General features: G+C 32.8%; 1 protein-coding gene across 1 annotated transcript in view; it reads left to right on the top strand.

The window, feature by feature from the left end:
- The window catches only part of LOC124542712 (neuroligin-4, Y-linked-like), a 76,847-nt gene extending 54,502 nt beyond the window's left edge, over window positions 1-22,345 (top strand). Inside the window, exons 3-11 of the mRNA XM_047120633.1 lie at window positions 888-1,105; window positions 12,402-12,554; window positions 13,821-14,021; window positions 14,101-14,599; window positions 14,767-14,857; window positions 15,786-15,959; window positions 16,834-16,985; window positions 19,694-19,812; window positions 20,528-22,345. Coding sequence (XP_046976589.1) covers window positions 888-1,105; window positions 12,402-12,554; window positions 13,821-14,021; window positions 14,101-14,599; window positions 14,767-14,857; window positions 15,786-15,959; window positions 16,834-16,985; window positions 19,694-19,812; window positions 20,528-21,522 — 2,602 coding nt within the window. The 3' untranslated portion in view covers window positions 21,523-22,345. The remainder of the gene's footprint in view (window positions 1-887; window positions 1,106-12,401; window positions 12,555-13,820; window positions 14,022-14,100; window positions 14,600-14,766; window positions 14,858-15,785; window positions 15,960-16,833; window positions 16,986-19,693; window positions 19,813-20,527) is intronic.
- Window positions 22,346-22,623: the final 278 nt, after the last annotated feature.

Raw genomic sequence — 22,623 nt, 5'->3', positions numbered from 1 at the left:
TAAATGATGCATCTATTAATGCAACTGTAAAAATATATAAATTTATAATGACAAAAGAAAATTTGTATAAAAAAGTCGATATACAAACTAAAAAATACTTTTACGACATATAATTTTAATTTTATTTTCAGTACTATTTAGATAATTTGGACGAAATACTCCAAGAGTTTAAGTTACATGTTGAATTTAGTTAAGTGGCTTCAAGAGTTCATTTGCCCGGATTTCATTGTCAAACTTTAACAAAATATATCGTATCTAGCGAATATTATGACAAATCCAATAGTTTAGCAATTCAATTAGATTGAGAATAATTTATGGTTGAGGGTCTTGGAACTATAGAATGCGAATTGAATATTTGGCTATAGATTTATATTATAACAGTACCGAGTCATACATAAATTATTATCATAACAGTTCATATAGAGAATTGATTAATTTACAATTTACAAGATCAAAGATAGATTACGACGTTCGTACAATGAATAAAGATTTAAAATCAGATTGAACAAAGCCATTCATTAAATATGAAATGTCGTCTATTATTTCGAATAGAACATTTACATTGTGATTTAGTTTAAAAACTAAAAATTATAATAATAATAAAGCTTTATTTCCTTTATTAGTTGCATATAACAGTATCATCGTTTATGTGTTAATTTTAGTATGTTGTCTTTTCTTATTATTAAATATATTAGTCTATGTCCTCTATGTATATTTTCTATTCTATGTAAGGGCCGCACTATTGCAGAATATCCTCCTCCAAATATTGCCAGCTATCTCCGTCTACCTCTCGTCCAAAGCGCTCCCGCTACATCTGCAATATCATCACTCCATCTTTTTTCGACCATCTGCCGTCTGTTGTTATTTATTAATTGATTATTTTAAAGGTTTGCCCCAACTCGGGCGCCAGCGCCGTGGGATGACGTGAAGACAGTCGACCAAATGGGACCAGCCTGTCCGCAACGATTACCCGACATCTCGAACGAGACTGTCACTCTTGAAAGGATGCCGAAAGGAAGACTTGAGTACTTGAGGAGGTTACTGCCGAGATTAAAAAATCAAAGCGAAGACTGTCTATATATGAATATTTATACACCAGTTCAAGGTAATAGCAAACTTACATATAATATTATTTACTAAGCACATTTCTAATAAAGGGACGAATTTCAATAGAGCCTCCGTATATTACATATTCTTCATTAAAGTTTATAAAGCAATACAGAAACCCTGTGTGACAAAAGAAGACCTAATTCCATACAGAAAACCGACTAGTTCTAAATATAGCCCTTTTTTATTTAGCTTATACAATTGTCATTTCAATGGAAATGCGAACATTTGTTACGCTTTTCTTTAATTAAAATGATACGAACTATTAATTTAAAATTGGAAAATGAACAACTAAAATTTCTGTGAAACTGGTGTTGTTATGAGCACTAAATTTATAGCAATGGAATGAAATTATTTAGTCTTTTTTAAAGCTTATTTATTACATGTCTGTTATTTTTGGAATTCCAAATTTGAAATATTCGAATTCAAATTTGGAACATCTCTTAATGCTAAATAATAAAATACAGAAGAATATGTATCTGAAACTACAATGATGATACTTATCTACGTTCGCGTTCCACGTTTCCGCTATGCTTTTACATGTATATTTTAGCTGAACAAACCTAAACACAACCTCGAACACTCGATATCGAGAATACGCACAAATGTATTCAATACGTTTCCACAAATAGCGCATAGTGTTATCTTGGTGATAGAAACATCTTACTCAACTGAGTTGGATATTTTGTTAATGTTAGGTCAAATGGAAAAATTGCGTTTAAAATTTTAAATTATGGTTTTTAAGGGTTCATGATGTAAATTATCATAGCTTGGTAAAAGTGGCATTAATGAGTTCTATACCCAATTTATTCCAAATAGGTGGACATTTACACTCGAACTTGTCACCCATTCTAAGAGTTCGACCTCGACCTATAAACAAATAATTTTGACAAGTTGTCACCAGCTTCTCTTATGTATAGGCTGTGTGGTCGTCAAGTATTTCAAATTAAAAAAGTATCATGTACTTTTCCTTGGAGTTCTGTATTACTTCGTACCAAATTCCATCAAATTTTAATAAGTGGTTCAGTTGTGAAACACACAGAAACAGAGTTACGTTCATAATAATATTTAGATTAGATGTGAATGTGGAATTTCGTTGCAAAAACAAGGAACAAAAATACTTTTAGTTTATACCCTAGCTTTACAAGATCCAGAGAAATTTTCCTCGTAAAATTATTTCAAATTACAATTTTAATGGCTAAATTAATCTTGATGTACATCAAAATTCGGTCAAGAGATTTATTACAATAGCCATTACCCTTTGAAATTTGCTTTGAAATTGCATTCAACCTCATATTTTGTATAACTTCAAATTACATTTAGCGAAATCATAAAACAACATTGCTGTGAAATTTTATTTAGTAATTCCTTTATGTATATTAAAGCTATTAATTAGGAAGAATTAGCAACTAATGAATTTTCATAATATATTAGCAATTTAGAACATTTTCTTCGAAGAGATAATTTCTTTGTCTTTCAGAAAATAATTGCAAATTTCTATAATGTTTTCTTTTAATATATATTTTTGTTCTTGCAAATTATTCTACCATTCATAATTGTCACAATGAAACAAATAATACAACTTTTATTATATTTTATTCAACCAACAGTCCAATTCTCTTTCATAAATTACAAAATGCAACGACGATGCAATTCCGTAGCTTGAATTTCGATGTAATAATATTTCATTCTGCATATTATGAGTATATTTCATTATTATATATTCCTGAAGCTGACATGGAAACGTGTGTTCTTACACAAATATAATAAACGTCAAAAGGAATAAATATTCATTGTTTTTATAATTGCCTTTTGTTTATATTTTCATAAAATAGTAGATTATATACAAAACAAATGAAAGTAAGCCTGATAGTAATTCGTTACCTTGATTCAAAAGCCCTGGCTTTGTAAGAAATATATACCAATTTAGCCATACCGTCAAAATGCCAGACATAGGATTAAAGATGTTACACGCCTTACGCCTTAATCACTGGAACACTGCCTTTAAATTGGAACATATCCATACATTGTATGGCTATTTGGCTGTAGAATGAAGTGAACTGTGGGCCGCATCTACCCAGACGACCTTTTACAAGGCTTTACAAGTAGTTATAATATGTTTGCAATACGTCTTTGAGAAGTTACTTCAGCTGTTCCAAACTTCAGCTATTTTATAGATATCTTTTACTGTCATGTTTATTGTCCTAACGGATTCATTTTGCACTGATTGATTGACTTTTTGGATATTGCAAACATGTTTTTATAATGATTCAATTATTCATTGTGATTCAAATGAGTTGCCCGTAAAAGGCAATATGGTGTATCAGATGATTTTTTGTATGTTGAAAAAAAAGAACAATTAAGATCAGCAGAATCTAACAGCCTTACTTAAATGTTTGGTAAATCAGAGCTTAGACTACAATATAATATATGTTCTCCTATGTTATAAGAAGAAATTATATTTTTGTCATTGAAGTCAACAACCAAGGCCTATATTATAATATTGAACTTGGCTGTCATTTCACATTCATGTTTTCGATGGAATATACTTTATTTAGCGAGTGTTTTAACAAGAGTCTTTTATCTATTCTTCACATCGATGATTTGATATTCGAAGGAAAGGGACAGAACATTGTTTAACTTATCACACCACAAATAACATTCATTGCTCAAACTCTCAGAAGTTTAATTACCTTTAATTACAGAAAAAAAACAACAATTTTTCTTATTTGAATATAAAACACCCAGTTTTGAAAGCGTTACAAAAAATAACCAGCTGACCTACTTATCGCAAGTTTCCAAAATATTGCGCCGAATATTCACATGAAGTAAAATTCAAACAAAACAATAGCTAGAACCATATTTCTTGAACAAGCGAACCAATAAATGAATTCTGGTCTAACGCTTTAATGAAAGGGGATTCCATTGTGATTTATCTGCAGTAAATTTTAATACTTGATGTCAATAGACTATTGAAAACCGCAGCCATCGGTCGTTTCAAGACGAAAAATTTTAATCAGAGTTTACAATGGATGCGATCTTTTCTAGTATGGTTTTATTAGGCATTCCTTTTATAGCAATGATTGTATGAAAAAGAGTTACATTTAGTAGATCTACTACTAAGAGAACTATATATAAAAAAACTTATCATTTTATATGTAGTTATATGTTAGCAAAACAAAAGACAATAGATACTTTAAGAAAATAGTCTACCCATTTCCATAATTGCTTTTGTACAGAAACACTCGAGCTCGTAATGCGGGTCACGTGACTTTGATATACTCCAAATTTAAATGCAGATGAGTTTTGGTGCGTCACACTTTTAGTTTACGCTGCTCGCACATCGCAATATTAAATTTTACCGAGTCGGGTGCTTTTGACGTAGCGTTATTAATTTCTACTCAAACTTATACTATTTATCGATTAGCTAACTTTCATAAAGTTATTTAGACATTACAAATGAATACGATAATTGTTTATCGATTCTTTTTTTAAATAGGTATGCAGGCTGTCGAATGTTAAGAGGGTCACTTGATGTTAAGAGGCTATCATAATTGGGTCCTTAAAAGTTTTTACCTAAAATTGCGATTTTTTTTTAAGATGAACAGCCATAAAATAATGCTTATCATGTATATAATGTTCTCAAACTGATGCAATAGCTAATATAAAATAAACAATTTCATTATTAAAAACATATTTACTATTTTCAATGCTAAGCCAAAATATACTTTAATGCAGTACGTAAGCACTTTTGAGTCGTGTTATTACAGAATAATATTTAAAACAGATTTTACCTAAAAGGAACGGCAAAAACTCAGTAATTATTTCAATATTTGAAACACAAAGTTGTATCAAATACAATTAAAGTGCCATGCGTTTTTACCGAGATGGCCCAGTGGTTAGAACGCGTGCAACTTAACCGATGATTGCGGGTTCAAACCCCGGCAAGCACCGCTGATTCATGTGCTTAATTTGTCTTTATAATTCATCTCGTGCTCAGCGGTGAAGGAAAACATCGTGAGGAAACCTGCATGTGAAAAATTTCATAGAAATTCTGCCACATGTGTATTCCACCAACCCGCATTGGAACAACGTGATGGAATATGTTCCAAACCCTTTCCTTATTAGGAGAGGAGGCCTTTAGCCCAGCAGTGGGAATTTACAGGCTGTTGTTGTTGTTCTTGTTGCGTTTTTATCGTCTATGTTACAATCTTGTGTGCTTTACTTATCATTATTTTTTCAACGAATAATTTTTATATCAATCGACATAATATTAGTAGTTAAAGTCAATCTTATTTCAATAGTCATTGTTAAAAAAGAGTTTACTACTGAGTTTCTTACCGGTTCTTCTCGGTAGAATCTATTTTCCGAACCGGTGGTAGCTTCACTTAATTGTAAAATGAGGATTCAAAAGTGCTTGTAAAAGCCTACTTGAATAAAGTTTATTTTGATTTGATTTGATATTGTTTTTACTTGAATATATTCAAAAACTTCATAACGGCCTATAATGTGAACCTGACCGATTTCGGCAACGGCGGCTTTTGTCAAGGGGAACCAAATACGTAAGACATATTATTATCTATATCCCAACTGCATTGTGCACAAGTGTGTGTGCAAATACGTATCATAATCCCTCACTCCAGTAAAAAATCTGGAGCAGGACCAACGATTTGACGTGCTTTTCGAGCGTGGAAATGTACCAACATCTAGAGCCCGGATTTTTAAAAGCTTTTTCTTGGCAGGACCTGGTTTTAGAGCTAGACCTCAGGAAATTTGTGTATAGCTATTACACTAAAGAGGCAATATAAACCTCCTTGTATATTTTGTATAAAAATGTATTTATTAGATATCCTATCACTTGTCAAAAGCCTTGACATAATTGTCTTGTCCTATCACTTGTCAAAATACTTGACTATAATTGGTAATTTAAAAAAAATCAAGTCAAATATCTTTCATCAACGATTTTTTTTTAAATAGAATTCGATTTCGCTCAATTGCGGACAAAACAAATTAAGCTCCATATTAGCATGGCAACAGAATAAACAGTTTCGATTATTAACAAACAAAATTAGATCAATCGAAATTTGAATCAAACATGAAAGTAATTATGAAGCACACTCGATAAACAAGCGCCATTCAACGGGATGAACAGGAATGATGAGGTAAAATGTTTTCATTTTGCGGAATTAATGACGATGTATCGATGTACGATATCGATTTTAAAAATGAAAACATTCCTTTATTATACTTGGAGGTAGGGCTTTGTGGGATCGTTTCTGGATAGGTACCAACTACTTATCATTTATACTTATTATGGTTCGGGTTGGAAAGATGAGTTAGCCAGAGTAATTACAGGCACAAGATTTGTAGTGAACTGGTAATGTAAGAAATAGTTACGATACGCTAATATGGGCAGTGGTTTCTATTTAAAATCAGATGGACCATTTGTTTTACACATAATATAAAAGTGTGCCAATGTTGAGTAAAAGTCTCTCTGTATTCCGCTATTCTAATCCAGTCTTAGATTATAATAATAATTCCTTAGCTCTTAGAAACATATATTGAAATAATAATACAAATGATTTATTTGTATTGTGATCAACAATTTATTCTTAAAACTATACTGGAGTATACTACATATATGCCTCGCATTAATCATCACAATCATGGTTCATCAATTTTTTGATGAACCATGTTGTGCCCTGTAATAGTTTTTTTCTTATTTTTTTCTATAACAGTCATTCCACGTTGTAATTCATGATCGAGGAAAAATCTTCAACGAACGATGATACTTTTTCCATTTTAAGCCAATTGAACTAAAGCCTTGGTATCAATGAAAAATTTTATAAAACGCAACAACTAACGATAAATTAACACTATAAATTAATGGCTAATTAGTCATAATTCCGACAGATTACATAATTCTGAGAATTTTTGTACGATTCTAGTGGTCAACAATGAAGTATAAATTAATAATAAATAAAAAATAATGTGTCACACACACATCTTAACTTTCTTGTTATCTTCCTCATTTTGAACCGACTTCAAAAACAGGAGAAGGTTCTCAATTCAACTGTATTTTTTTGAAAGAGTCATTGTTTTTTTATCACCCTTATATATCAGAATTATGGACGTATAAACCGAATCATAACAATATAACAGATGTTTTGCGATAGAATATTTGATGAATTGAAATTTTAAACTTTTCATAAATTCGATATTAATATTCGTAGTTTCATAATCATCTATGAAACTTGTCGTATTAAGATACAAATTATTCCACGTCAATTAATTTTCATTACAGCCCGTCTGAACCAGAAAACTAATAAGATATTCGTGGTCGAAGTACGAAATTTCATGTGAATAATGTAGTGTCAAAACCACATGAGTCAGTCAGTGAAATTTAATATAGTGATGTGCGGGGAACGTAAACTACAAGTGTGACGCGCCGAGACTCATCTGCATGTAAATGTGGAACATATCACGTCAAGTCACGTGACCCACATTTCGTGCCTGAGTTAGAGTGCTTTTGTACACAACCAATTATGGAAGATGTACGTTTTTACATTATTTGTGAATAGAGTGCAGGGACATTATAATATCTTACATAATAATGTTTTCTTTTAAATGAAACGGCTTGATACATTTCCGCTGCTGTGATAGAAACTGTCGGTATTATAAAACCGTAAAGATAAAAATTGTTAGTTTGTTTTTAAATGTAACGTAAGTCAAAGTATTTGAACGCGCTCATTGCTCTCCAATCGCGTCATCAGCATTAATTACCAAATAAGTTAAATGTGATCCGTCGTTCTGAGGAATGAGTTGAAACAACATGTTGCACTAAAAATATGTGCTTGCGATGCATAACTTTGAAAGAAAACTCAATTTCCAAACTCAGTCTTGAAATTTTCTATAGAAAAACCCAATATATTTTACTCTTCAAGCACCTGTCGCTTGTAATTACATCAGCGCTGGGCCATGTCAGTTTTCGACATTTTCAAGGTCACACGACATTGGCCATAAAAAACAGCAGAAACAAAAACAGATTTAGGGCATATATGACGATATCAGTAGCGGCACTAACTTACGGTAATTCGTTATTAAAACATAATTATTTAATAAAAAAACATTTCATTTGTTTAGTCAACTAACTTTCCAAATTATAAGAATATTTTTGAATAAAATACCTCAGACTTAAAATGGAGCACTTAAGGAAACTCAGAATTTGTATTGATATTGGTGTTTCCCCTAAATAAAATTCCCTAAGATAGTACACTGTAACAGTAACTATGTTATACCAGCTACGCTGTATCCAAAAGAGTATTTTTTTGGACCGTTTACACCGCAGAACGATGTCCACTGCTGTTTAAAGTTAAACCAAAAATCTCATTTGCATCAATATGACTTCTTTATTTAAAAAAAAAAAAAAACAATATTTTCGACGAGTTTACAATTGGCATAGTAAATATTTATTTAGTTGATATTAAGAATATTGTAGGCAGTATTAATATTAATATTGAGATTGTTAATTAATCATATGCTGAGTATGGAAGAAGATTACAAAAGAGATACGTAAAGCTAAAATTGAAATAAGAAATCACAATAAGACGAACTCAACTATTGTTTTTCTCTGGAAGAAGAAACTTCTAAGAATAAAATATAATCAAAGTCGAAGTATTTTTCATTCAAGTTTTCACGACTCATCATCATAAAATCACGATACAAAGCTGTGGTTATACTGCGGAATGTATATTCCATCGAAAGTAACTTGCAATAAACAAAAAATAAACGAAATAACATTGTTAATTCTGACCCAATTATAATTTCCACAAAATAAATATCAACGAAAAGAATGACCTACTATTGTCATATATTTGCTTCGAATACGAGGTCAACAACCTCGTAGAAAAGATTTTGAAAGTAGAACCACTTTAGATAAATAGTTGAGAAAATAAAGGATATTTTCAGAGAATAGAGTTGGACAACCGCATAGCGACTGCGGAATTCACAATTTTACGTACCGATGTTTTGCTTGAAAATATCTTTAAGTAGGGCAGGAGTCCCACGCTGTGGCGACGCCTGAGCGAATGTTTATTCTACTTCGCTATTGAGACCTATTTTTTTGTTGTCTCCTATGGCACGATTTGTTTGGATAGCTTTATTTATATTAACAGTATCAACAAGCATTGTTCGGGCAGTTGAGTGAGCATTTATACGATTTTATTATTAGTAGATTTCAATATTCGGGTTTAAAGTGGTCTGTCTAGGATTTACATACGAACCATTAACCTAACCTAACATTTTTTATCTAACTGGAAAAACGCGTTACGCATTACCTCACATGAAGTGAGGGATATGTGAGACAGAATGTCTAGTTGTTCTAGTACACGAGAATAAGAGCTGAGATGGCCCAGTGGTTAGAACGCGTGCATCTTAACCGATGATTGCGGGTTCAAACCCAGGCAAGCACCACTATATATATGTGCTTAATTTGTGTCACAATTCATCTCGTGCTCGGCAGTGAAGGAAAACATCATACAACATTTGCATTCCACCAACCCGCATTGGAACAGCGTGGTGGAATATGTTCCAAACCCTCTCCTTAACGGAAGAGGAGGCCTTATCCCAGCAGTGGGATTACTTTAGTTTTTTTTTACCAGTATAACCACTAAAAAACCAGCGGTACCCTCTCCGTATTTTTGGTGGATATCCTTTTTATTACTAAACACAATTATTACATTAATTGAAAATTTAAAACATAGCTTACAGTTTTTTTTTTAAATATGTGATCAGTGATGCCGATATAGTTACTTGAGAAACATGCTTACACAACAACAACAACAACAATAGCCTGTAAATTCCCACTGCTGGGCTAAAGGCCTCCTCTCCCTTTTGAGGAGAAGGTTTGGAACATATTCCACCACGCTGTTCCAATACGGGTTGGTGGAATACACATGTGGCAGAATTTCTATGAAATTTGTCACATGCAGGTTTCCTCACGATGTTTTCCTTCACCGCTGAGCACGAGATGAATTATAAAGACAAATTAAGCACATGAATCAGCGGTGCTTGCCTGGGTTTGAACCCGCAATCATCGGTTAAGATGCACGCGTTCTATCCACTGGGCCATCTCGACTCGAGGAACATGCTTATTGTTTCCAAACTGTCTCAGGAAGAGTTGGTTTATTTTTCGCTCAGATAATCGGAATTGCAATGGGGAAATGCTGTTATCACTCTTAACAATATGTTTTTTTTTTGTATATACTATATTTACGTACATATATCTTATACATCAATAGCGAAGAGCTCTAGCTCTCTACCATAGGCCATCTACAGCTAGAGCTGTAGATGTGCAGAAAGTGAAGATTGGTTCTTGATTGAAATTTACTAAATTGTTACAAATTGATTTTATAAAGATTTAGTCGGTTAGAGAAAGGAATTACAGCTGAATAAAAAAAATTACATTTAAATAATGTTCCATGATTTTACCACGAAATGAAATCAAAACAAAACCTGTCACATGTTTCAAAATTCCCACAAAAGTCTTTTGAATAAACGCAAAGACTCGCGCTCTTATGTAAATAAATTTTGTTTCCGTAACAAATACAAAAAAAAAAGATTAAACCTAAATAAATAGTACCAGGGCCTCATAAACAAAACAGCAGTAAACACTTTTAACAAACATGTATCCGGAACATATTCAAAAGTAATCACCTTTTAACAGTGTTATATTTTTTTTTTTGCGCCATATTGAATTTACTGAAATTTTATATTCCGTAAACCAGGGCCCGGTCGTAATAAACTTTTTATTGACTTGAAAGCTTATACCTATCGGATAGTGCATTCGGAAAATATGTTTTGTATATTTTTTTTGTTGAAAATTTTATCGACGATACTCCACATGATTTAGTGTTTTCGCTTCAATTGTACATTTATCAGAAAATATAACAGTATTTACTTTTCAGCTGCCGATATATTTTTTGAGTACATTTTGTTTAATTGATATATTGACGTAGAATAAATAATGATTTATAATTTTTCAGTTGAATTTTTTCATTCACAATTTTTTTTCGACCCACGCACACATACAAACATGTAGACCTTGACGATCTCCGTGGTCGAGTGGTGTGTACACCGGTTTTCATTAGTACGCCACTCCGAGGTCCCGGGTTCGATTACCGGTCGAGTCAATGTAGATTGTCATTAGTTTTCTATGTTGTCTTAGGTCTGGGTGTTTGTGGTCGTTACCGTACCGTCGTTACTTCTGATTTTCCATAACACAATTACTTTAGCTACTACATTGGGATCAGAGTAATGTATGTGATGTTGTCTCATATTTAAGACACTCAAAATAAGATTATTTCAACATTGTCTAAATAGCTGTTTTCGAAAACGAAATTTTCATTCGCTCTATGGCAATAGCAGATTAAAATTAGTGGGTAACTTTAGTCGATACGATACTCTCTGTAGGATTATTCGTACTTTACCAAAATAACCAACTCCAGTGACAGAATACCTAACCATCATAAATACGAATAATACTCCCAGAACGTTGTCACATAATATTAATCCCGCTTTATTTTCTTAAACAATATGAGCGCTTTCATTCGTATTCAATGAGAGAAACATATTTCATCGTCTTGGATTGTGTCCAAAGAAGGAATTTATCTGGAACGCTTCGAATCTGTCATGCGAAACGCTGATAGCGTAAACAAAGCCTACCTTCGTTGACAACATTCTCAGAGACATTGACTTTTATCTGGGTCGCGTTTTGCCTTAAAGTGTGATACTTTATCGAACAGTTGCTTCTATTTTATAGGCTAGATACAGACAGTTTTCAATTGAACCCAGGTAACTTATCGGAAACAATTTATAAACTGTCTCTCTGTTTACTTGAAAAGATTACGTTCTTTGCTGTAGGTATATGTGCTTCAATTTTAAAGTTTCGTAGTATTTTCGAGAGAACACTTATTCTAACCACTGAGCTATCTCGTTTAAAATTACGAATAAATTTAAGTATATGATATGGCATTATCATCAAAACCACATGTAATTCTGTACAATATTGGAGAAAAACCTCTTATGATATTTGTACTAATATGCATGTATGTGTAAATTTATGTCATATACCTTTAAATAAGTATGTTCATTGCCAGAACCATTCATATCATAAAGACACTGGTACAAGGAAACACTGACTGCTGTAAGTCGTTTAATTAACTCCACAGAATATCTTCATTATGATCTTATGTTTTGCAAGCTGCCAAGAAACTTGAAATAATTGCCTCTTACAGTTGGTCCAACACTCCAAGCTAAATACCCTGTGGTGATATTCATCCACGGTGAATCGTTCGAGTGGAATTCGGGCAACGTGTACGACGGCGCCGTTCTGGCGAGCTATGCGGGCCTCGTGGTCATCACAATCAACTACCGTCTCGGAATATTGGGTAAGCTAAACATGTGCTGAAAGTTTGCGGTCTTATGTATGCTTAGTTTCGAAATTTCTCGACATTCTTCACTTCAAGCGATATGCTAGTAGGTACATGAAATATATATCTTCAAAATTTCCACAACACCAAGTCAGCTTTAAAACTGAAAACAGCAAATAATTTAACTTAATTTTTCCGTACGAGTAATATAAAAAACGGATATCTTGTTTAGTTATATTTTTATTTTGACTGCATTTGTTGCACTGATATCCTTCGGAATGCTATCAAAATAAATCGGATTTATTTCAATCAATATATCATCATATGTATACTATAAGCATGAAATATTATCGCGTAAAACCCAAAGAATTACTTAATTTTACTTATTAGTCGAATAATTAATGTGATCAAATTTTATCTTCTTTCATAATAGAATGTAGCGAGTGCCCTTGTAAGGTTAACTAGACAATATATCAGCGTGATTACATTATTAACATATTTTATTCAACGACCGTGAGATCCAAATTTATATTTAATAGTAATCAGGTCATTCAGAACCCAGAGGATGTGACACCCTAAATGCACACGTACTCTAAATTGCCGCGAAAATGAATTCATTAAAATTGTAAAATATACTTCAACGTTAAACTAAAATGTACTCTACGTATTAGGAATAGGACTGCATATTCCATGTGCGCGTAATATTTATTTTGTAATAGAAAAGCGCTACAAGAAATGTTTAATTAAGTAAAGTGAAACGTGACGAAGCTATCGTACAAGAGCTGTGCATAATTAGATTGGAGCCAAAGAAAAATAAAACCGAGTAACAGCTCGTTCTTAATTTTTCATCAAGAAGGACTTAATGTTAGTTTGAAATATTTTTCAGATTATGAATAACTTGACAAATTAAATATAAATATTGTGCAGTAAGAATTAATTGGTAGTTTCGATACAGAAAATTAGGACCCTATTAATAGTACGACACATAAACTAAGGTAACTTTAATAAGCGTATTTACCAAAACCAGCATATGCTGGTATATGACTGAGTATATTATTTAACAGGCCGTAGATAAACAATACTCAGGATGATAGCAATAATCAAGCCTACCAGTTAAAACTATGACAAAACAGGAATGCAAGTACTAGTATTTAAAACACACGTTTTATCATTAAAATATATATTTCCATAATACGAGAAAGCCAATTATTATAATTAACTAAAACTTTATTATCTAAATATTAAATAAATCAACTTTAGCTAAATGAAAGAATAATTTCACAGGTTTTCTAAATGCAAACCCCATACCGCATATGAAAGCAAGAGTAGCAAACTATGGATTAATGGACCAAATAGCAGCATTACATTGGGTTCAGCAGAATATCGCTTTATTTGGAGGAGACCCTGGCAATGTGACAATGCTTGGACATGGTTCGGGAGCAGCTTGTATCAACTTCCTAATGATATCACCAACGGTTATGCCCGGTAAGTAAAAAAAAAAAAATAATTATTCAATATAGTATCCAAATTTAAAAGCACAATCAAATATTAAGTTTTCTTTTAGGTCTCTTCCACAGAGCGATCTTATTATCAGGCTCAGCGTTGAGCTCATGGGCACTTGTAGAAGACCCCGTTAGTTATTCCGTCCAACTAGCCAAGCAGTCCAATTGCACTCTCCCTGATGACGTCGTCAAAGATCACGAGCTAATTGTAGACTGCCTTAGAGAAGTTCCTCTTCAAGAGCTAATGTCAGCCGAAATTAGTACACCAAGCTACCTCACAGCGTTCGGTCCGTCAGTTGATGGTGTTGTAGTAAAGACTGACTATGCGAAAGAACTACTCACATTCTTCATACCGAACGACCTCCAAGGATTTACCAGCGTATCCGGTGTCAACAATATCAAGGCGGACAAAAGGAGCGGAGATAGGATTTTCGGGATAAGGGGCGGGCAAAATAAATATGATCTACTATTCGGAGTGGTAACGAGCGAAGCTCTCTGGAAATTCTCGGCTCAAGACATACAAAACGGATTCGAGGGTGAGAGGCGGGATAGAATAATAAGGTAAGGGTGTTTATATAGCAAATTGGAGTTTACGCAATTTAAGGGATTTCATAGCTTTCGATAATGTACGAATCATCGAGAAATAATAAGGCTAATAATGGGGAATGTTTACGTTTCTCTAGAAATAGAACTGAATAAACTTTGCTCTTATTTTTATAATATTGCAGGACTTATGTGAGAAATGCCTACACATATCATTTGAGTGAAATATTCTTCACTATTGTCAACGAATACACAGATTGGGAGCGGACAGTTCAGGTGAAGTTCGCCCTTATATATATTTTCTTATTACGCACTACAATAAATCCCGTCAGAGCATAGATTGCCAATCCCTTTCATGTCGTATTATTTTCTTGATCAGAGTATTTCTATCGGCTTCACATTACTTACATACGTGATTGGAAAAATAAACCGAGATCAAGCCTTTTTAAATCGAAGTAATAGGACTTTTGTAGTAAATTGTAATAAAGATGGTTTTAGTGAGACATCTGGACACAAGATATTATCAAATCACCGAAAGCATACAAATGAGTAACACTATTGTTATATACATCGTTGTTTGACGACCTCCGTGGTACCATGTACACCGGTTCATGGGTACGCAAAACGGAGGTCCCGGGGTCGATTCCCGGCCGAGTCGATGTATACAAAGTTCATAGTTTTCTATGCTGTCTTGGGTCTGGGTGTTTATGGTACCGCTACTTCCGATTTTCCATAACACAAGTACTTCAGCTACTTCTATTAGGATCAAAGTAATGTATGTGATGTTGTCCTATATATTTTTTTAAATGCAATCATTATTTGAAAAAAAAAAAAACATTGTTGTGATAATCTTCGAAACAAATAAGTTAAAGAATGTTGTTAATAGTATAATGATAATTTAGATCTAAACGGATTGATACAATTTCCTAATACAATTTATATCGAAGCGCGGTGAAGTGCGAAACAAAAGTCATTTGGCACCAATCTAGCTCTGAAGATTAGATTCGATGCTTTTCGGATCGTATTTCGATTCAAAACAACTGTGCCATATTAAAGGGTTCAAATTCTATACAAATAAATCTCCTCAAACTTGTTTTCTAGGAAACATTATTTCTTTCTACTTATAAGTCATTTTTAATAATTATTGGTCTCAATAAAGAATAATATATTGAAATTAGCTCTTATACTGAATTTAATTCAACAGCACCCAATCAATACACGAGACGCGGCAGTGTTGGCGTTATCAGACGCACAGTATGTAGCTCCGCTGGTACAGACTGGAGATTTTTTAAGTGTCAGTAAGAGTTCTGTAGGAACTGGTCCAAATACATTCTTCTATGTCTTCGACTATCAAACTAAGGATGGAGATTATCCTCAAGTACGTATTTTATGCACCGTAGATGATTTATATTTATTTGGACGAAAGTAATATTTCAATACTTTTTACAAATTAAATTAATCTAAAATTAGTTGTAATAATATTGGGAAGAAAAAACGTCTGCATAAAAATCTCTTTAAAATAATATTTTTTTACTGTACAACATATTAATTTGTTCCACAATCAAATTTGCGTTACTTTCACAACTGAATACTAATTGTCGATTTTAATTCGGTTCCTTTGTAGGCCTTGATTACTTCAGTAATGTCTTATGTAGACAATGTCAAAAAAAATATTTTTTTAAAGAAAAAAGAAAAATATACAAAAGGATACTTACACTGAACTTAATCATATGTTTTAATGAATAATAAATTAAACCTATACTATAAAACTTTGTGAAATAATAAGTATACCCTTAGTAAGTAATCCTTAAGTATAAACTATTCCTTAATTTAAAACTACATTATGTTCGAACGTTCTATTAACTGATAATATATTTGTTTGATTTAAAAAGAATTTGCCAATTTTCTCTATGATTATTCGACAATACGTATTTTCGTTGCCCAATGAAACGTGAATTGGTATGATTGAATTTGCTATTTTAGTTTGATTGAAATAGTTCAATGAGTTTTGTTACAGAATATTAATAACATTTCATTGAAATGTTTTAACAAGTCAACTAAATAGCGACTGAAATTAAATAACAAAGCTTTGAACTCACATAAGTACAATTTTATCTTTATTTAGTGTGTGGAAAGCAGAAAAATTGACATATCATATTAATATTAAGCATCACCTCGATCAGATTAATATTATATTCCTTGTGATACAATGGTATTTAACTCAGCTGCTAATAACGTTGCTTAAATTTTAGCGCATGGGTTCCGTACATGGAGAAGAACTGCCGTACTTATTTGGAGCACCATTAGTCGAAGGACTTGGTCATTTCCCAAAGAATTATACAAAATCTGAAATCGCATTATCCGAAGCGTTTATACTATACATGGCTAATTTCGTAAGGACTGGGTAAGTACTGTCTTTAGTATATTTTATTACATTAATATCACACAGAGAGCTAAGATGGCCTTGTAGTTGGAACGCGTGCACCTTAACCGATGATTATGGGTTCGAACCGAGTCAAACAGCACTTAATATTCATGTGCTTAATTTTTGTTTTTAATGTCGGCAGTGAAGAAAGACATCGTGAGGAAACCTGCATGTGTCTAATTTCATCAAAATTCAGTAACTCGTGGTGAAATATGTTCCAAGCCTTCTCCTCAAAGGGAGGAGGCCTTAGACCAGCTGTGGGAAATGTACAGGCTGTTGTTGCGTAATATCACACACAGTTCCAAATATAGAACATATTTAAACGATTCCAACAAATACAAGTACAGTATGTTCAAACAATAACTAAAAAGTGAAACTCCATGAATAAAAGTTGATTCCACTGGTTTCTTAATCTGAAACGAAAGAACTTGAATTAAAGAACAAATGAAACGCCAACGAAGCAGTTTTCACGTTAAAAGACAAAGGGACAATAGTCTTCCTGTGTGCAAGAAAATAATACAAATAAAACTAGTGACACACAAAGGAACAATAGCGAAATGTGCACAAGATGTATGCAATTTCAATAATGCTAATTGTGAATGTATTGTGTGATAAACAATAAAGATCTTTTCGCTTTTCAATATAATGAGAAGCACAGCATTCATGTGTTTTCTTACGTTTTTATTGGCATTGAAATTTTACGGTGAAAAGGTTGCAAATTTTTGTCGTAAATTTTCTTAATGCTTTATGTATGACCTAGATATCTGATTTACTGAATATAACAGTCTATATATCTCGCTTCCTCTCTCTTTAAGGAGAACGTTTGGAGATAATTACACCACGCTGTTATAATACCAGTTGGACACATGTCCCACAATGTTTTCTTAGCCGCTGAGCACGAGATGAATCAAATGCACGAGATGAATGATCACAAATAAAACACAGGAAAATATTGTGGTACTCGATTTGAATCCGCAATCATCGATAAAGATGCATGCGTTCTAACCACTTGGCCATCTCGGTTCTGCAGATTTGCTTGACTTAAAAAAATCCATTAATTTAAATTTATTTCCCTAATTTAACATATATCTACATCGGAGTTTTGTAGCGATCAATAAATTCTTCCACTTCTATATTAACTTCTTAAAATAGAGTCCAAGCCTCCTTAACAGGATACGATACATTTCCTAAGTATTATGGAGTTTTTAAGCTCTAGCTGTTATATATTTAAACCCTCATTTATTGAAGCGTCGTAATGTAATAAAGTAGCGCAAAATACAGATTGAAAAGTGCACTGAATAGAGCAATTTTCTAATAGACTGCTGATTATCGAAGTACGATTTACTGAACAGATGGTACAGAAAATTTCCTTCAGATGAATGAGCTAAAATAATATTAAAGCAACTAGTCTTCAGGTTTTACCTCGTTTGGTAACTGAGATTTTTTTTAAAGTAACGAAGTTTATTATAACGGCTCGATTCATTTGTCGTTTCTTCAGATAAAAATAATATTATTTTACTGTGCATCTTTACAAATTTGAAACGCATTTATTACGGACACAAAAGAGATAATATTAGCTTCCAAGTTTAGTGGCGATGGGTGAAATGGTTAATATTTTTACAGCGTTAATGTATGCAGTAACCACTTACCATCAAGTGACCTATTTGACAGTCAACTCCTATATAAAAAAGCTATAATTTAAAAACAAATACAAATAATTACGTATACTAATTCGAATATACTCGTACAGTCAGTCAGTCCTCCAGTTTTAAATTAAAAAAAGTGCCTTGAAATTTCACTTAACGTAGAGATAGAGAGTAAAATATATTAGTTCCTAGAATTCTTGCACGGAACATATTACATCTTAAGTATCATTTAAAATGTACGCATTCTGTTCTCAGAAAAACTGCGTTATAATAAAAACAGGGAACTTATAAAAAATATATAATTAACTATCTGGTATTAAATTAATTGAATGCATAAGGTATTTTTAGTAAAGCTATGAATATTTTTAGATAAATATTGTCATAATCCTAATAGCCAGTCTACCGTGTAGGCTCACCGCAGCCCTCTGTGTAAAGGTTGGTCCACCGCATTCTCGCCTCTAATATAATGTAATTTATAACGTCGGTCACTCGGTGCTTACACACAACTGTTGCCAGCACGATTTTGAATTTTGATGGTGAAATATTGGACATGTGGTATTTTAGTATTTTGTCTTAAACTTCCTTTGAACTAAAAGGCTTTTCATTTCGTAATAACGTCACATTAATGAAACTACATGAGCTAAAATGTTTCAATATTTTCGTGTTATAAATAACTGTACACTACATCTATACAACAACAACAGTCTGTAAATTTCCCACTGCTGGGCTACGGCTCTCCCTTTGAGAAGAAGATTCAAAGTGCACAATTTTTATAAAATTAGTCGCATGTAGTTTCCTGGCGATGTTTTCCTTCGCCACCGAGCACGAGATGAATTATAAACACAAAATTAAGCTCATGAATATTCAGTGGTGCTTGCCTGGGTTTGAACTCGTAATCATCGGTTAAGATGCACGCGTTCTAACAACTGGGCCATCTCAGTTGAATATATCTATCTTAAGAATTTTTAATTAAGATAGCTTCGAAATATAAACAACTTGTATGATCTTTGTGTAATTTATATATGATTTTTTTACCCTTAGAAACCCGAATGAAGCCCAAAAACAGGAAGCTGTATTGCCGATATCCAGAGAACGAAATAAATTTAAGAGCATCTTCTGGGATGAGTATGACACGTTACATCAAAAGTACTTAGAAATCGGTAAGTTTGTTAAGGATAGCTGGATTACACAGTATTTTTTAATCTACATGGTTACTTGTATACTTGAAGCGGCTTTAATATATCATTTTAAAAGTATTCCAACGTTGAGGATTTGTTATGAAGACAAAATTTGTATGAGATTTAATATCATGGAATAAAGGAATGATTAAAAATACACACATATATATATCCGTCAGTCAATTTAAGGTTAATCGAACACATAAAAAATATCCATAATGAGATAAATTGCAAACTATCAATTCAATGCCACCGCACCGCTCGTGTAAATTAACGGATGATTCTTAATTCGCGATAAAATACGCCACAAAAACAGTAATTACATGTCACGATTCGAAAATGTTATTTAAATCAAACCCCATTATAAAATATTGCATTATGCGTAGTATTAACGACGGTTACGCTCGCATAAATAAATATTAATATCGTAAATTGATGCGTCGAATGCAATTACTAAATAACGTCAACTCAGTTAAATGATGACTTTAATATTCAAACACATCGGTGACATTAATTAATATTATTGGCATTTCGACTTCCGTTTATTACTCCTGTTTATTAACGAACTTCAACAATGTATTCGCGTTATTAAAATTTTAATTGAAAAGTTTCCCATACGATTGAATCAAATAAGGTATATTAAAAGATAAAAAAATTGCTTTAACCAAAATTGCTTTAACCGAAAATTCAATTGCAGGGATGAAGCCGCGCATGAAAAACCATTACCGAGCCCACCAGCTGTCCGTGTGGCTTCGGCTAATCCCGGAAATCCATCGGGCCGGGATGAAGGACGTTGTCGCGAAACACAACCTATTTCGCAACCACAATGACCCGGAATTGTACGACGGTTTAGTGCGCCCTGATCCACTCACTCGCGCTAACTACTATGATCCAACGTTGGAGCTTTATCGAAGACCTTATAACGTCAGTCTAGATATAGCGTCTACTACGATAGAAACTTACGTAACCACTTGCATCAGCGTCATGTCGCCCCGACCCGACTCACTTGTCACTCAAAGTCAGACCAACAATTCTCATTCTCAAGACGTATCCAATTTAGAGGTCGCTGGTTACACGGCCTACTCGACAGCATTGAGTGTCACGATTGCTATTGGATGTTCCCTATTAATCTTGAATGTTCTTATATTTGCCGGAGTTTATTATCAAAGAGATAAAACCAGATTGCAAGTAAAAGCATTACAGCAACAGAAGAGAAATCATAACGCAACTTTCGATAGCGTATCTTCGAAACATCCGCATTATTTCGTGGGACACTCACAAAGTTCCAGCACGATTGTCGACATCGATCACCAAGATAAGAACGCGATAATCGCTATGACAAATCGTGTGCCACATTTTACGAGCTCAAACTGTCCGAACGTCTGTCACACTGGGATTCAAATGTCGAATCTAATGCAGAAATCTAGTCCAACGAACAGAGGTCAGTGTACGACATTACCGAGAAAAGTGGGCTTCAGTTATCAGAATCAGATTTGCAATGCGTCGAATTGTATGACGTTACCGAAGAATGCTACGTTCGTGAGTAGTGGAAATTTACCTGATGTTCAAGCTCAGACGGGACAGTCGCAAACACCTGGGAACGGATCGGTCCCTTCTTCGTCTCCGCCGTCTCAGCATTTCTCCCAGAAATCGAGGGTCCCCCAAGCGGCGATGTCAGAAATGAACGTATGAGAAATGGAAGATATTTACAATTATGTGTAAAGTGAATGTTGTGATATGGACGCAAAATAATATGATCACTGAACAAAACATAGTTGTGAATATCGTATAAAACCTTGTAAATAGATGTATTTAATTTGAACCATAACGTTAACATTTTAAGGTTCATAGGTGTATTGGTCAACGTGACGTCATAATGTGCGTATATTTAACTCTCCCCGGTGTAAATATGGTCATCTCCATTATAAATGGATTACGAAGCTACGAAACATTGTTGATTTAATTTTAAACTTCATCGTTTAAAAAGTTCGTGACATCAATATTAAAAAATCAAATACTAAAATGTTCTTGCCCTAGATTAAAGTCATTCTGAATGACGTCATTGTATATAGTTTAGGACCTAAAGACTGTATTATCGCAAAGTTACTGATCCAAGTTTAAGTGTCAAATTTTCTGTATTTACCGATCGTGAAATCTTGATTCATGTAAATTATTTTTAATGTTCTGTAATTGCAGGTTCCAAATTCAAAATTTAACACAGATAATATAATTAATATTTGATTTTGAAAGAAAAAAAAATACAAAATATTTAAATTGTAAATTGTATAATATTCTTATGAAATTATTTGTTATTTTTACGTAAATTGTATTTTTTGTGTTATGTATTCGTAAATTTTGTGTATTTGTGTAATCAATTGTGTATCAATCGTTCAACCAAAAGATCAATTCGTTGAACGCTTCTTTGAAAACCGCTATGTTATCTTACCGTTACTAAAATCTTATGAGTATTAAGTGAAACATGAAATAAGATGGAATAAAATCATAACAAATGGTATCTCGTATTTATTTTCCTTCGTAATTTTTTTTTCATTTTTTGTCAAATATTATGAAATAAATAATATTTAGAAAATCATTAATTTCAAAAAGCCACTGTCGAAAAGAACAGTAACTACAAATATTGTCTTTAAATAAATATTAAAATAAGTTATATAATTTTTGTTATTTTCAATTTCCAATTTTAAATTTATTTTATATATTTTCATAAATTGCTTGTATCATATTATATTTAGTGTTTCGAGCTAATTTAGGTAATTTTAAGTCACCTTATAAATT

The sequence above is a fragment of the Vanessa cardui genome, chromosome 2 (assembly GCF_905220365.1).
Source record: "Vanessa cardui chromosome 2, ilVanCard2.1, whole genome shotgun sequence".
In the NCBI taxonomy this organism is placed as follows: domain Eukaryota; kingdom Metazoa; phylum Arthropoda; class Insecta; order Lepidoptera; family Nymphalidae; genus Vanessa; species Vanessa cardui.
The sequence above is the reverse complement of the archived record's forward strand: the minus strand, read 5'-3'. Positions and strand labels throughout refer to the sequence as shown.